The sequence below is a fragment of the Mixophyes fleayi genome, chromosome 3 (assembly GCF_038048845.1).
Source record: "Mixophyes fleayi isolate aMixFle1 chromosome 3, aMixFle1.hap1, whole genome shotgun sequence".
In the NCBI taxonomy this organism is placed as follows: domain Eukaryota; kingdom Metazoa; phylum Chordata; class Amphibia; order Anura; family Limnodynastidae; genus Mixophyes; species Mixophyes fleayi.
In genome coordinates, this window is record NC_134404.1 from 195,273,413 (window position 1) to 195,291,068 (window position 17,656).

The 17,656-nt window shown below is 35.3% G+C and overlaps 1 protein-coding gene across 1 annotated transcript; it reads left to right on the forward strand.

Annotated features, from left to right (window-relative positions):
* The first annotated feature begins 8,940 nt into the window (after positions 1-8,940).
* Positions 8,941-16,255, forward strand: LOC142142845 (amine sulfotransferase-like). Its single transcript, XM_075200646.1, has 6 exons — positions 8,941-9,109; positions 12,861-13,081; positions 13,318-13,444; positions 14,242-14,336; positions 15,444-15,624; positions 16,071-16,255. Exons 1-6 carry the CDS (start codon positions 8,953-8,955, stop codon positions 16,193-16,195), a joined length of 906 nt encoding a protein of 301 aa, XP_075056747.1. The 5' UTR covers positions 8,941-8,952; the 3' UTR covers positions 16,196-16,255.
* The last annotated feature ends 1,401 nt before the right edge of the window (positions 16,256-17,656 follow it).

Sequence of the window (17,656 nt, forward strand, 5' to 3'; positions counted from 1 at the left end):
TTAGAATATGAACAGTAAGTATGTTCTTATTCTCACCCAGCAGGGTGTCGAAGTCGTATAATTGGATGAACGAAAGTATATTGGTTTAATATTGGTTTGCCGTGCTTTTGCGAAGCGTACGCCACGTAACACGTGGCGTGATGCAATCGCAACGGTAAAATACGCACGCACACACTCGCATTACAACATTTAGTTATTTATATAATTTCATATTCATATTGGTTTCGTTACACTGTAATTTATGAGCAGATAATATTTGGTTTATTATTAGTCTATATATATATATAGTATGATTATATGTACATTTTAGTGTTATTAAAGGTTTAGGTTATAGGAAAGGTGTCATGCCTGATATCATATTGATCCCCTAATCATCAGCAGCTGTCCGGTGCAGTCGGCGAAGAGATCGCACATTGCATACTTTAGTTATTGTAATTAGGGAATAATCCTTTGTATGATGCTGGCTATGAAAGGAGCAGACCCCCTGGAGAGACGACCCCCACCTTTTGATTCCTTAGATTGAATCAACCTATGATCTGTTTACCCTGGACCCACCCAACGTCTGGACCTATAGAAACAATCTACGTCATCTCTATTGTTCAAATGTAACACTGTACTGTATATAATCATCGCTGCCCACCCCCTAGCTCTCAGTCAACTCTGACACAGTATTCTAACAGATATACTGTCCACCGGGTCCCGTGGGTGCGCAGCGTGCGCATGCGATAGCATTGGTATGTACTTATCTTTTGGTATTGGCTGTACTGTACTTTATCCTAATATAATAATGTATTGAATTGTTGACTATTTACACTTGCTAAAATAAATCACTTTGTGCTTTGGAAACACATACAATTGATTGGGCAATGCTTATTTTAAAACTATAAAATTACTTTAATAAGGGGTCCTAGAATTTTAAGTAAACAACACTAGTTTGGGGCCTAATATATATATATATATATATATATATATATAAAAGGATTTTATTTTTGCAAGGGTCAATAGTACGTATCAATCAATGACGTAAAGTATTACAAACAGCATATGAATATACAGGTAATAAAACAAACAGCGTCCATTATAAGAAATAAAAGGTACAGATATTGACCCAATTTTACAATACGGAGAGAAAGGAGAGACTACAAAGAAAGAAGTTCCTAAATATTAAGTGGTGAGCGCTCTTTATAATTTTTGTGTGCTGCTCATTATTTTGTATAATATTCCAATATTTGATTAGGAGCGCAAAACATGGGTTAAAAAGTTTTAAACTATATAAAACTCTATAAAAATTAGATTACCATTAATGTCACGGTGACAGCCAGGCTGAATACATCAGCACAGAGTAGCGGAGACCAGCGGGCCCCCAGGTAAGTTTGTGTTGCGCTGTTGCTCATAAGGGGGGGGGGGGGGGGCGCTCACCGGGGGAGGGGGCCCGTACTGGGCACCATGATTTCTGATGGCGACCCTGGGTATATCACTGTATTGCAAGGAGGATTATCTTCCGCACCAAAGTCCTTTAATTCATTTTATATAATGTATAATAGACACAGGAGGGCCTAAATAAGATAGTGGTGTCAAACTTGTAGTAGAATAATATTCTTACAAAACTGCTATTGAGGGTGCTGCTTCCTGTAGTATAGATTCATAGTTTACTGGGAAAAAAGGGAGAAAGAAAGAAATACTAACTAGGGAAGGCACATCTCATATGTGTAGTCAGCAGTAATTGTAATGAGGATTATATAATTTATTATTTCTTAATGGTTTATAATGCTTATAGACAGGAGATGAATGAAAAAACACACATTAAAACAACATTTTATTCATATGAATTAAAATTAAAAATATTAAAAGCGAAATATTAAAACTTAGTGGTGCAAATGAGTAGCTACAGATAGATATATATATATATATATATATATATATATATATATATATATATATATATATTAGGGATGAGCGGGCTCGGATTTTAGTAATCAGAACACCCCCCGAACAGTGCCGATCCGAGCCTAATCCGAGCACTGTTCGGGTATTCCCACCGATCGCAAAACTCAAAACGAGGCAAAACGTCATAATCCCGCCATCGGATCTCGCGAGATCCGGATTCATATTAGTCCCCGCTTGCCGCCCCCATCTTCACTCGGGCATTGATCAGGGAAGAGGGAGGGTTTGTTAGTGGTGTCCTCTGTCCTGCTCATTCCAGTGGTGGTGTCCTGTGCTCTGTCCTGCTCAGTCCAGTGGTGGTGTCCTGTGCTCTGTCCTGCTCAGTCCAGTGGTGTTGCTGCCATAATTCCAGTGGTGCTGTCCTGTGTCCAGTCCAGTGGTACTGCTATATAAGTTCACTGATCCTGCAGTATAAGTCCATTGGTACTGTTATATAACAAAGTTCACTGATCCTGCAGTATAAGTCCATTGGTACTGTTATATAACAAAGTTCACTGATCCTGCAGTATAAGTCCATTGGTACTGCTATATAACAAAGTTCACTGATCCTGCAGTATAAGTCCAGTGGTACTGCTATATAACAAAGTTCACTGATCCTGCAGTATAAGTCCATTGGTACTGCTATATAACAAAGTTCACTGATCCTGCAGTATAAGTCCATTGGTACTGCTATATAACACAGTTCACTGATCCTGCAGTATAAGTCTATTGGTACTGCTATATAACAAAGTTCACTGATCCTGCAGTATAAGTCCAGTGGTACTGCTATATAACAAAGTTCACTGATCCTGCAGTATAAGTCCATTGGTACTGCTATATAACAAAGTTCACTGATCCTGTAGTATAAGTCCATTGGTACTGCTATATAACAAAGTTCACTGATCCTGCCGAATAAGTCCAGTGGTACTGCTGTTTAAGTCTAAAAACAATATTGTGAGGTGTGAGGTGTTCAGAATAGACTGGAAATGAGTGGAAATGAATGTTATTGAGGTAAATAATAGCGTAGGAGTGAAAAAAAAAAATAAATCTGAATTTTAGCAGTTTTTATGCTTTTTAAAAAAAAAATCAAAACCCAAAACCCAAAACCTTGAGGGGGGTGTTTTGGCAAAACCCATTAGAACCCAAAACCTGAAGGTAATCAGAACCCAAAACCCAAGACCCAAAACACGAAAAGTGTCTGGCGCACATCCCTAATAAATATATATATATATATATATATATATATATATCTGTAATATATGTATATCTCAGGTAATCCTCTTTATAAGGTTCTTATTAGGAGTAATATAAATAGTATGATGCAAAATTTATATCATATTCGATCAATACAGTTTTCTAATGCAAGGCACTTTTTTTTTTTTTTTTCATACTTACCATTGATAGGAAGACTTACAGCTCCTGTCGAATTCTAATGTAATGTAGAATGTTTGAAATTATAATATCACCAATCTCAGATTAATTTATTTATATAACAAGTCATACCAATTTTATGACAGCTTCTCAGGTATTTATATAAAATATTATATATAGTAAGTTACGTCATTATTCTTGTTATTATTTATTTTCACTTCTAATTTTTATAACCCTTATCTTTAAAATATGTTTGTACTCACCACTCCTCATCTTATTTTCACTACTCACTTTAATTTTAATTATGGTTTTTATAGAACACTATCTATGGGACTATGACCTATTATATACAGTCAAGTCCATAAATATTGGGACATCGACACAATTTTCATATTTTGGGCTCTATGCACCACCACAATGGATTTGAAATGAAACAAACAAGATGTGCTTTAACTGCAAACTTTCAGATTTAATTTGAGGGAATTTACATCCAAATCAGGTGAACAGTGTAGAAATTACAACAGTTTCTATATGTGCCTCCAACTTTTTAAGGGACCAAAAGTAATGGAACAAACTAAACAATCCTATATGAAACTTGCACTTTTTAATACTTTGTTGCAAATCCTTTGCAGGCAATTACAGCCTGAAGTCTGGAACACATAGACATCACCAGACACTGGGTTTCATCCCTGGTGATGCTCTGCCAGGCCTCTACTGCAAATGTCTTCAGTTCCTGTTTGTTCTTGGGGCATTTTCCCTTCAGTTTTGTCTTCATCAAGTGAAATGCACGCTCAATCTGATTCAGGTCAGGTGATTGACTTGGCCATTGCATAACATTCCACTTATTAGCCTTAAAAAACTCTTTGGTTGCTTTTGCAGTATGCTTCGGGTCATTGTCCATCTGTACTGTGAAGTGCCGTCCAATGAGTTCTGAAACATTTGACTGAATATGAGCAGATAATATTGCCCAAAACACTTCAGAATTCATCCTGCTGCTTTTGTCAGCAGTCACATCATCAATAAATACAAGGGAACCAGTTCCATTGGCAGCCATAAATGCCCACGCCATGACACTACCACCACCATGCTTCACTGATGAGGTGGTATGTTTTGGATCATGAGCAGTTCCTTTCCTTCTCCATACTCTTCTCTTCCCATCACTCTGGTACAAGTTGATCTTTGTCTCATCTGTTCATAGGATGATGTTCCAGAACTGTAATGGCTTTTTTAGATGTTGTTTGCCAAACTCTAATCTGGTCTTCCTGTTTTTGTGGCTCATAAATGGTTTACATCTTATAGTGAACCCTCTATATTAACTCTTGTGAAGTCTTCTCTTGATTGTTGACTTTGACACATATACACCTACCTCCTGGAGAGTGTTCTTGATTTAGCCAACTGTTGTGAAGGGGTTTTTCTTCACCAGGGAAAGCCTTCTTCTGTCATCCACCACAGTTGTTATCCGTGGTCTTCCCGGTCTTTTGGTGTTGCTGAGCTCTCCGGTGCGTTCTTTCTTTTTAAGAATGTTTCAAACAGTTGATTTGGCCACACCTAATGTTTTTGCTATCTCCTGATGGGTTTGTTTTGGTTTTCAGCCTAATGATGGCTTGCTTCACTGATAGTGACAGCTCTTTGGATCTCATATTGAGAGTCGACAGCAACAGATTCCAAATGCAAATGTCACACCTAGAATCAACTCCAGACCTTTTATCTGCTTAATTGATGATGAAATAACGAGGGAATAGCCCACACATGTCCATGAAATAGCTTTTGAGTCAACTGTCCCATTACTTTTGGTCCCGTAAAAATTGGGAGGCACATATAGAAACCGTTGTAATTCCTACACCGTTCACCTGATTTGGATGTATATACCCTCAAATTAAAGCTGAAAGTCTGCAGTTAAAGCACATCTTGTTAGTTTCATTTCAAATCCATTGTGGTGGTGTATAGAGCCCAAAATATGAGAATTGTGTCAATGTCCCAATATTTATGGACTTGACTGTAACTCAGTACATAGACTTTTTATTTATTGTCCACAATATACACATAAGTCACAATTTTCCACTAAGTTTTTATTTATTTTTTAATTTTTATTTTTATTTATGTGTTTTTATTATATTTTCATTTCATTTTTTATTTTTTTAGGAAATTTTTACCATCACTTATTTAATCACTTCACTTACCTATTCAGTTATCACATTATATACACAATATATATTTCTTTATTGTTTTTATTAAATTTTCTCTGCATATTTAATAATACCATTGCATAAAAATAACGATACAATCTATATATAATACATCACTTTTTTCATAAATAAATAACCTTTTCTCTATTTTCTTAAATATCAGATTAAATTACTATTATACAAAGATTATCCAGAATAATCATGATTCTTCTTTTTGCAGACTGTCTTATATATAGTTGAGATCTCATTTATGAAGTTTCCTGTATGATCAATACACCATAATTATCATTGGCACATATGAGTGCCAATCTTCACAATCTAATGCTCATTTGCTGGGACTTGTTAAATATTCAGCCCAGATTAGGAACGGGAAGCCTTAGCTTAGCGAAATGTATATCAGGTTTTTAGCGAGTAATTATTTAATGATTTAGCTCAGATAAGTAGGCTCTATTAAAGGAGTGTTTAGCATTTTTACCTCCAGCTAAAATGCAGCTCATAATAACAGATCTTTGCCTTCTCAGGCATGTATACAATTCATTCAGCTCTTAACTCTGTAATAGTATTCAGGGCCACCTTAACTACTTTATGGGCCCCTGGACAATGCAGTGTACCAGGCCCCTAAAAAAAAAATAATAAAAAAAATATATATATATATTTATATATATATATATATATATATATATATATATATATATACATATATATATATATATATATATATATATATATATATATATATATATAAATATATATAGTGTGTGTGTGTGTGTGTGTGTAAAAAAAAAATATATGTATGTAAAAAAAAACGTGATTATATATATATATATATATATATATATAGGGGCCCCCTTAACTTACCTTAAGTCTGATCCTCTTCTTTTTTCCGCGCCGCTGAGTCTCTTCTGCCCTCTTCCGTGCTGTGGTTGCAGTGAATGCTGGGCGTGACATCACGCCCAGCATTCACTGCGAGCACAGCACGGAAGAGGGGACCAGGGAGGGAGCCGGATCACCGCTGATGTGACCGCAAGGTAAGTAATCGGACGGGCCCCCCTTGCCTGCAGGGCCCCCGGGCACCTGCCCATCGTGCCCAATGGAAGAGACGGCCCTGATAGTATTAATATTACAGATCTATTCCGTAACAGGATTAACAACATAAATCTATTCTATTTAGAAACAACAGTGAGCATTTGTTTGATGCAAGTAACCTGATCCAGACAAACAGCTATAGCTGTACTGAACAGCACAAATGATTTGTCCATGCATATTCTTTTAATAAGTCACACTTATCAATGTGCTTTGCATTAGAAAAGCTGTATTGATCAAATACAGTGTATATTATGTATGATAATATTATTCATTGTTATATTTGGCTATGCAAATTTTGCATTATACCATTTATATTACTGCTAATAAGACCCTTATAAAGAGGATTACCTGAGATATATATATATATAAATATATATATATATATATATATATATATATATATATATATATATCTGTAGCTACTCATTTACACCACTAAGTTTTAATATTTCGCTTTTAATATATACAATTTTAATTCATGCAAATAAAATGTTGTTTTAATTTATGTTTTTTGAATTTATCTCACGTCAATGAGCATTATAAACCATTAAGAAAGAATTTTAGAATATACTAATCCTCATTACAATGACTACTGACTACACATATGAGGTGTGCCTTTCTTAGTTAGTATTTCTTTCTCTCTCTCTTTTTCCCCAGTATATCACTATAAACCAGCCCACTTCAATCACTGATCCCTGCAAGCTACAATGTATAGTTTTCCCTTAATGCACGGTGCCTTTTCAATGACATGGAAGCTCACTAGTTAAGCATATAAGAAAGTAGAAATCAGACAAGGTATTGAAATGGTGGGAAAGGGGTTGTCTGTGAGAGTGTTGTAATAGATGGCAAAGTTAATGAAAAGTCACTGTTAGAAATTAATGGAATAAACCTCTGTGCAATAGTCTGTGGCCAAACCAGTCAGGCAACTTAAAAGCAAAGAAGACAGCTGCAAAAGGAAAAGGTAAGTCTTATAACTATTTTCAAAGTCATTCACAGTAATATAAGCATAATATATATATATATATATATATATATATATATATATATATTACATATATTACAGTATATGTATATATATATTTGTGTGTGTGTTTTACAATTTTTTCCTAACATAACAGGCCTTGAGCTCTTGGTAAACAAATGTGTGTTGCAATTGTCCTTTTCGTTGCTAATATCAGCCTACATAATCCATTTGTCGGGGTACCAAGGCATGGTGCCCTCATTATCGATTTCTGATAACCTGATTTCCTATTTGGTATGATGCTGTTAACAGGAGAGTGAAGAAATGAAACACAAACATGGTGTTGCAGTTTCAAAATCAGCTCTGAGGGTCCTTGCAGGCTGACCCTTTATTTATACCTAAGGTCCAGCATTAACTGGTTAACAACAAGGACATATAAGGAAATCTCTTTAGCGCAGCAAATATTTCTTTGCAACAATAACACATATAGGCAACATCCTCTGTTCAGCAGTACGTGCTTTTCCTGCCGGCCGTTTCCTTCAGTCTGGCATCCTGCTTTTGTCTGTTCCATAGGAAACACTTGTTCTTCTTCAAGGCGCTGTCTTGCATCTGTAGTATACTTTTTTTAAGGCATTTCACACATATATTTGTACATCTTAATAACTATCAATTATTTTATACCCTCACACATTGTTTACTAGTTATTCAAATCACATATACTAGAAAAAAAAAATGTGCTACATCTGTTACAGAAGCAAACAAAAAGGAAAAATGTACATAATTAAACTTGAAACTTGAATATGTACAAAGGGCAAGAACTGATGTACAGCCTCAGAACCCTCATTTAGGAAGGGGCTGCAGACAAGACCTTTCCTTATAACCCTTACAACCATGTGTAATAAATGCAGTTAAAAGCATTCCTTAATCTGTTCTATTACTCATCATCCGGGTCCATTTTCTCTAATCAGTCCTAATAAAAAAATAAAAAAATCAAATTCACATAATATTATCTCTATACCCAATCAAATGTGTTAAAGGACCACTAAACTTAAATTGACATAGTTGCTTATGTATAAAAGACCTACTGGTGATATCTGCAAATACTATGCAAAAACTATATGTTGACAGATCTTGACTTTTTGACATTGTGGGTCTCATGTAGAGTTGAACACAATTTACAACAAAAACATAGGCGGAAACTGTACCCGTGAAAATTATGCAATTTGCGGTGTATGATACTTAAGATACCTGCCAGCTGCATAGAACGCCAATTGTGTACATTGGAGTAAAATATGCTTAAAGAATATCATATGCTAAAGTTATTTAGTTTTGTGGCATTTGTTTATTCTTGTATACACTAAACCCCAACCCCTCCCCCTCATTTTTTTACTTTTGCTTTTTTATTACAGGTAGCACTGTTTAAACATGGACACAGTTACTCCAGTGTTGTGTGATTCAAATCTTTATAGATATAAAGGATTTTGCTTTTTTAAGGAACTGAATGAAAAAGAGTTCATAGACTCATTGCAGGGTTTTAAAATAAGAGATGATGATGTGTTCATGATTACATTTCCAAAATCAGGTGAGTGTAATATTGCTTACACAGCAACCATTGTTTAAGGCTAATAATGAGAAAACCATGCAACATATTTGGAAATATCCCCTATACTCTCTACAAACAACATGTTTCTACCCAAAAAAGTATAATTTTGTGTTTAAATTGTTGCCAAAATTTCTAAGAAAATATACTAGCCTTTCAAATTTTGTTATGTTTCTGTCCTATTGTTAACTTTGGCAGTTTGTTTATTGTGTACAATGAAAAATATGCTGATCATTAGTAGAGATGCTCAGGCTTGGTTCCTTGGGAACCAAACACACCAGAACTTAGGGGATCCGAGTACTTTTTTGGAATCGAAAACAAAGCAAAATGTCATTGTGACGCTGTCGGATCTCGGATCTCGCGAGTTTTGTAATCTATAAATACCGCCCTTTGCGGTGATCTAGCGCCATTTCAAAGAGAGATACAGAAGGGGTAGCACACTGTGTAGAGCAGTTGGTCAGCCAAGTAGATAGAATTGAAAGAGGAGGGGGTAGCAATGTTCAAGAAAGTTTACAGTGACATTCAGGAGAGCTCCATTGGTAATTCTCATTGCAGAAAAATATAAATACTAGTGCTGTTAGGGTTGATGTAATTCTGCAGTCAAATTTTACTGTGTTATATAGGTAACACACAAAAAGGAGAGCTCCATTGGAAATTCTCATTGCAGAAAAATACAAATACTAGTGCTGTCAGGGTTGGTGTAATTCTGCAGTCAATTTCTACTGTGTTATATAGATAACACACAAAAAGGAGAGCTGCGTTGGTAAGTCGCATTGCAAAAAATACAAATACTAGTGCTGGCACGCTTTTCTTCTGACTTTGCAGTCAAATTGCATGATGTTATATAGGTTACACACAAAGAGAAGAGCTCCATTGCTCCATTGCTAATTGTCATTGCTGAAACACAAATATTAGGCCTTGCATGCTTTTCTTCTGACTTTTCTTTTCTGCCACTGCTGTGTGCCAATGTGTCCTAGATGTGCTAGGAACTGCCGTGTGTTTGAGTCATTGCTCTGTCGCTTAGCATCCAGCCAGGTCACTGCAGTAATTATCCGAAAGTGTGTGAAAATAATAATGTGACCTGTGAGGTAGTCAAAATTGACTGCAAATGACTTGAAATTAGTATTATTGAGGTTAATAATAATGTAGGTTCAAAAAAAGAGCAAAATTTTGTGATTTTAGCATATTTTAGCAATTTGTCTAAAAAATACAAAACCAAAACCAAAACAAACGAGGGCGGTTTTACCAAAACCAAAACACAAAGCTAATCCAGATCCAAAACCAAAACCACTTCACGGGGGTCAGTGAGCATCGCTAATCATTACACCCTCTAGTTGATGACTAGGCCAAATAGATGCAACACTTGAATCACACATATATTTTTATCCTATAAATAATAGAAATGGAGGTTACAGGAAAAATGATATGTCATTTTTACTTGCATGTCCAAGGTCTCTAAGGGCAGAAGAGTATGTTCCTATAAATACAGATGCACCCAATGTGCCTACAGAGTATTGCTACAGTACTCCAGATACCCCTATTTGCTAAGTGTGAACAAAATGCATCACATTTCTGTTATGGCTCGTGGCTATTGATATAAGCTTGCAGAAAAGGAGACGGAGGTCTTCACCTATAGCTGCAGCCCATAAAGCTTTATGCTCACAGGGACTTGCATGACCCAGGTCTTAAGTGCTTGCACAGTGGAAGCTTATTTGCAATACTGCAGCTAGTCAGAGGCATACCGGGTATTTCAGGTGCCCAGAGTCTCCCCTCTACACCAGATTTACTAATTTATTTGCTTCATTGTAGAGACACAATGTGGTAGAGATTGTGTTCCTTTAGAGCCAAGCTCAAGTACTGTATGACTTAGATGTAGTATTAATGGCACATGCAGTTCACTTTTTACACTTAGAACACTGTTTAAAGTTAGTATTGCATTTGACTCATTTCTGAGATTTAAGAAAGTATATAAAGACAACAAAGTGGGGAGTTCATTAAAATCTCTAGAGGACAATGAGATATATTGTTAGTCTTCTCTATGTGAAAATTATATTGAAAATTGAGCAAATTCCAATCTTAGCTAGAATTGTAATTGAAATTTTTATACGGATTCATTTCTGTTGGTATGCTAACCTTAATTACCAAAGTTACGTAAACATACTTTTCTATTGTATATTTTGTGTTAGTTGTTATTTTTTCTTGGAGCTAGTATTTCATAATTGTACTATTGATAACCTCATATGAGATTGAGAGCAACTAGTGAACATACTGGGATGGACACTCTGCCAAGTTTAACAGTATTAATTTCAAATGCCCAGAGAGTGCAGAGAAAGGCTACTGAAGCAAAATGATCAGTCAGTGTATGTGTGTACTCAGTTGCCTGACTGTATGGAGACAAACAAGGTGATAAAGAGAGAGACGAGACAGTGTAGAGGTCAAGAGGCAGATGGACAATTCATAAGGTAAACGAGTGTCAGCTTTGATTATACACCTGGTACCAGTGTCTAATTTATGTATTATCTGAAACTAATGTAAAGTGATGGAGGAGTAAATAAATGAGTGTTTACTCAAGAAATGGTCTGGTGCCAATTCTTCTAACTTACGTGATTGTACTGCACCACCACATTTGGAGTTACCCTCCAATACTTTGTTAGAGGAATGACACTTTTCTACATTCACAAGAGGAGAGAGAGCAGATCATTGCATAAATATGGTGAAATGATAGTCATTATGGACCACACCACTGATTGCATGCTTCCTAGGCTGATGGAGGTTTGGAACCAGGGACATTAGACTATGCAAGTCCTGTCATGGGACAGATGGATGCCTAGTTGCCAACACACAAAGTGCCAGGACTGTGAGATGAACTTACTTATCTCAAAATGATGGGAGTAGGGTCCACCTATAGTGCACAGCCAACTTACAGCTACCAGCATGAGAGAGAATAGACAGACTGTGTGAGCTGTTAAAAACAGATAATAAGTCTACATATTCATCAGAAAGTAGCAGGAAGCCCAAACAAGTAATGGAAAAGTCGCCAGAAATGTTGATGGAGGAGGACGTTTTTTATTGATGATGCTTTATCTGTCACCATAGAGAAGCATGAGAGAGTGTTTCTGAGTGAGCACAACCAATCACCTACTGAAAGAGCACAGCATCTGAGGTGGTGAGGGTGCGCACTCTCTGGACTCAAACTTGCAACCTATTTAGCAGGTTATTAAAGAGCTGTAGGAGTCTTAAAATGAAGAACTGAATGATGCTATGCCACTTTGCAGTGATGTCCTTACATTAAGCAGACCAGAGCTGGTAATGAGAGAGGCAGTCAGCTTTTGCTTTGCTTTAGAGTACCCCGTGGTACTAGAGTCGGTGTTTCATGCAGTGGATAAAGATCATCATCATCATCTATTTATTTATGTAGTGCACCCAAAGATGAGGCCATGGTCGGGAATCAAACTCATGACCATAGTGCTGTGAGGCAGAAGTGCTAACCACTAAGCAACCGAGCTGCCCACATCACATTACTTCATTTCAATGGCATGTGATATGTTGTAACACCTCTATGTTAAAGCTGAGCAGTATATAGTGATAAAAAATCGAGACAACCAGTCACAGACAAGTCATCTGAGTAAATGATTTAATTTATAAAAAAATGGACAGTATAATAGTACATGTATTGTTATTAAATTAAAAAGTACTGCATAACATTTTACTTTATTTTCCAATTATATTAAAGGAACCATTTGGATGCAACAAATTTTAAGCTTAATCTACAGTGAAGGGCACCGAAATGGCACAGAACAAATTGAGACTTCAAAAAGAGTGCCATGGATTGATTTCTCATCGTTAAATAATGATGTAAAATATGATCATGACAGTCGGCCCTCACCTCGTCTATTTACATCCCATTTATCATATTTATTTGTTCCACAAGGACTAAGAAATAAAAAAGCAAAGGTAACAACAATAAAATTGACAAAAGTAGATTTGTTTCTAGAATTGGAGTGCCAGTGCAATGAAGTCAGTAGTTGCTCAAGCAGCAGGATAGTGAGATTTTATGTTTCCATCAAAATACAAGAGGGAGAAAACACAAAGAATTACTCTGATTTGCTAACCTCATTTTTTAACAAATAATCAAATCAGCCATTAAGCGTGAAAGGTCATGATCATGAACCAAGTTTTTTTTTATTAAGGTTATCTATGTGATGAGAAATCCAAAGGATGTTATGAAATCCCTATACCATTTTGAAGCTATTGCAGTCCATACTCAGAAGTCACCAGATTTTGACCACTTCTTTAAGAAGTTTTTAGCTGGAGATGGTAAATACTAAATGTTCTCTATATTTACACTTAGTACATGGGTAGTACTAAACAAATTATTCCCCTGTCCACAGCATCATGGAAACTTTAACTACTACAACTGTTATCTATTTACTGTAAGACAAATATCAATGTTACTTTTTCTTCTTATAACATAAACAAAGCTGTTTGGCCCAATCATGGAACTAATCAGAAGAGGAATAGAAACATTGTATCACTGTTGTAGAGGTAGCTATATGGTATGGGAGTGAGATCTATGCTGAACATAGTGATAACTGTCTATCAGTTTAAGAACTCTACCAGGTAAGACTTCTCAACAACCATTAAACTCCCATATGTAAACACTAACACCACCTACCTTTAAAACACATTTCAATGAAAGTGGTCTCACTTAGGCAACCTACACAGTAAGGATAGGCAACGTGTGTATTTGGGGCTATAGGTTGTCCACCCTTGAATCCCGATAAAAACACAAACAATAATTCTAACAGAATTAGCTGATTCATAACCAATCTTCTAATTCATTGATTTGGACAATCTAAATATGATATCCATGGCATTACTTAATTATAATCATTCAGTCAGTCCACGCACACAGGTGCAATTGTTTTCAAATTCTGAAACTAACTTGGATTCAAACTCATTGTTTTTTGTTCCATCATATGACACAACTGTAATGATCATTGTATGGGGTTGTGTTTGTGTGGTTACCTTACTGCAGTCCTGAATAATATCACACCATATAGTCCAGTAACAAGTGGAGAATCAAACTGTTCTTTGTAATTTGAATTCCACAGTTCTTGCTGGCAGTTGGTTTGATCATGTTCGAGGATGGTACACTCATAAGGATGATTTCAATATCCTTTTTGTAAAGTATGAAGACATGATCAAGGTAAAGTTAATTTTTCTATTTATTAGGAATTTTGGTTTTTATATTTTAATTGTGGTAAGATCAGTGCTATATAAGAATACGGCCACATATATGATATAATAGACTGAATTATTCTTAAAAATATGTAATGCAGTATTGTCTATGGAGGCTGTCAGGGATCATTAGGCTCCCAAAAAATTCCTGTTGGTCATATTCAACCTGAAAGCCACTATTGAAAGAATCTTGGTTTAGATATACAGAAGACTACCATGGCAGTAAAGGTAAAATAACTCCTATAATAAACTTAAAGTAAGCAATAATATAAGAAATATGCTTTTTCATGCTGACAAACCAGGTAGAGATATCAAATGTTACCTCTCCATTTCTATATGCAATGGGTTTACAACAAGGGAAATCCTTATTTAAGTAAACCTTTTCTAATTTATGAATATATCTATTCTGAGAATCAAACAAACTGTGAAGAAATTGACTATTTACCATGGGGAATGAGAGAATATTTCTTCATAATGTAGTAGATTGAATTAATTCCACATACTAATCCCACTAGTTATATCATTTGCAAATTATAATATATAACTCACACATGACATCTTTGATAGATAGTTTGATAGCCTGACTTTACTATTTTGATGGTGGAACAGCAAAAGGCCTCTTGTACAGTAACTTGCACACTCCATGTTTTGAAACCTTGATTTTTATGTTATTACATAGGTTTGTGCACTTTGGGGGGCAATACCAGCAGTTGTATATTTAAATTCAATAATCACTAAACAATGCATATGACCATTAAATACAGTCTTGATAAAATCTACTTGCATTTAAACTAAAAATGGTAAAGGTAAATTAAAATATAACCGATTATGTAAGCACATAGGTCCATATCCAGATTAACTGTTGCATGGTACCCCATAAAACCCTTCATATTCTCCAAATTATAAAGCCATTATAAGTTGTTCCAGAAAACATATTTTTAAGTTCAAAAAGGTTAAGATGCATGTAAAATGTATTTGTACATTTCCATCTACACCTGTCATAACTTTATAATATTAAATATTTTAGTAAAAACTAATAACTTATTTATTTTCTATTTTTTTTTTAATGTTTCAGGATCTACATTCTGTGGTCAAACAAATCTGTACATTTTTAGGGAAAGAGTTAGATGACGAGTCTCTGGATATTGTGGTAAATCGAGCGACATTCAAGAAAATGCAAAAGGATCCTCTTGCAAATAAAGAAAATGTACCAGAAGAATATTTAAATCTACAAAATGGGAACTTTATGCGCAAAGGTATAACTTTTATACATAATGCAGCTTCTTTGCGGTGTTTCAGTACTGAATGACAGTGAAACTTACAGATAATTACATAAGAAATATGGCTTAAAGCTTAAATGTATTGAACTGATTTTCACTTGTGGGTGGAGTTCCATCAGTTATACATTATCATATAATGCTATTTACTTAGTATCTAGAATTTCACCGGATTTGACAGGTCCGATAAGATCTGCCATAGTCATCTGAGACTTCCCTCTTCTATCAAGGTCGGCTTTTTCATTTGGCTAATTTCATTTGGAAGTTTGGGAATATAGTGAAATATGCTATTGCATTAGAGCTCAGCACTTAGAGGAAGGTGCATATCAGTGAACAAATGGGTATATCACATCTTTAGTTGGTAATGGCTGTTTATTAAAGCATGGCTATTTTCCATTTATTTAAGTATATGCATATCTTTGCAGGTACAATTGGAGACTGGAAAAATATATTTACTGTGGCACAGAGTGAAGCATTTGACAAAATATTTCTGGAGAAGTTCGGAGATTTACCAATAAACTTTACCTGGGATATTACTGAAGAAAAATGAATAGACAATTGAAAAATTTAAATGAACAATGAATTTATTGTTGAATATTATGATAACAAAAGAAGTTAGACTCTACCTGCTGAAGAAAAATTAAATGACAATTACAATATTTGAAGGGAAAAATCATTTATTTTTGCATATTATTAGCGAAACAATTTTTTTCTAGATTTAGAGACGATTGAAGGCTTATGACTTGTCTAGCAATAAACCTTATTTAAAAATGTAAAAAAACGCAATAATCAAGAGTTTTATTTTACATATGACAAATAGCGAAATATTTTGCCAAGATGTTAACAGCAATTTAATCTATAAATATTGCAATAGTTTCCAATATTTAGCATAAGAAACAGAAAGAAGTGTGTCACATGTGATCAGACTGTAGGATACATCCATAAGACCCCCATTTAGTCTTTTAGACTCAGGGGTTTCATCTTGAGTCCAGGAAGACCCGTTAATATGGCAAGAGAAGAGAATGGTTGTTTGTAAATACCTGGCATGATTTTAGGACTTTTATAGTGGTAGAGTTGTGTATTGTTAGATGTACAGTGCATTTACTAATAACAACAGCAGAAAGTACAGGTAATGCATCTAGAAGTTTACCAACATAAGGGACATTTTTGAAGCCAAACTGAAGTGAGGAACTAACATTGTTTCCATAGTTGTCTGCAATCATGTATTACACCAAAAGCATACCGAGAATAAGTGTAAATGCTTACAGAATGTTCATAGCTGAGGGTGTATTCTGTTAGAGCCACTATCTCAGCGGGTGGAGTTAAGTAGATAGAGGGTAAGGGGTCTATTATTTATTACTACATATTGTGACCAGACAGCATATCCTGTAACCAATTTGTCACGGACAGCACTCATATGAGTCTGCGTGATGCGTGTGTGACACAGGGTTAACCAAAACACAACCACCTGGTCTGTCTAAAATTATTAAATCCTTCCCTATCTATGCCACACACTAGCTTTGCGATACTAATTACCACCACCAAGGTTTTTTCTAACAAGAGCTGATACTCATATTTAGGAAGCCTTCGGTTCTCCCTAGCATTAATCTAACACAATTTACTTTAATCAGAGTTCACATAAACCACAATGTTCGCCCCATTTCAATTATGTAGCGTCTGGACCAAACTGTAGAGTGAATTCGTGAGAACACAGAGACTTGAACTTATTACGTTTAATTTAATATGGAAAATACATCCACAATTCTTAAGATAAAACAGATAATAAAAGGCATACAAATATAATGCAATTGCTTCTTATAAAATAAAAACGATAAAACACAGAATTGATACCTCACTTATAATCAAGGTTCTGTTGCTGGGAGAAGCAGGAAAAATGGGACCTCTTCAATATTGAATTGACTCCCTCAGAGTGTCCATTTTAATTGTGGTAAGATCAGTGCTATATAAGAATAACATCCAGGGCCTGATCAACCACTAGGCTGACCAGGCT

Bases quoted from the DNA above. Each gene is read 5' to 3' on its own strand.
- LOC142142845 (XM_075200646.1), top strand. From the start codon at position 8,953: ATGGACACAGTTACTCCAGTGTTGTGTGATTCAAATCTTTATAGATAT. The intron at 13,082-13,317 runs GTAACAACAATA...TTTTTTATTAAG, and splicing joins TAAGAAATAAAAAAGCAAAG to GTTATCTATGTGATGAGAAA. The intron at 14,337-15,443 runs GTAAAGTTAATT...TTAATGTTTCAG, and splicing joins AGTATGAAGACATGATCAAG to GATCTACATTCTGTGGTCAA.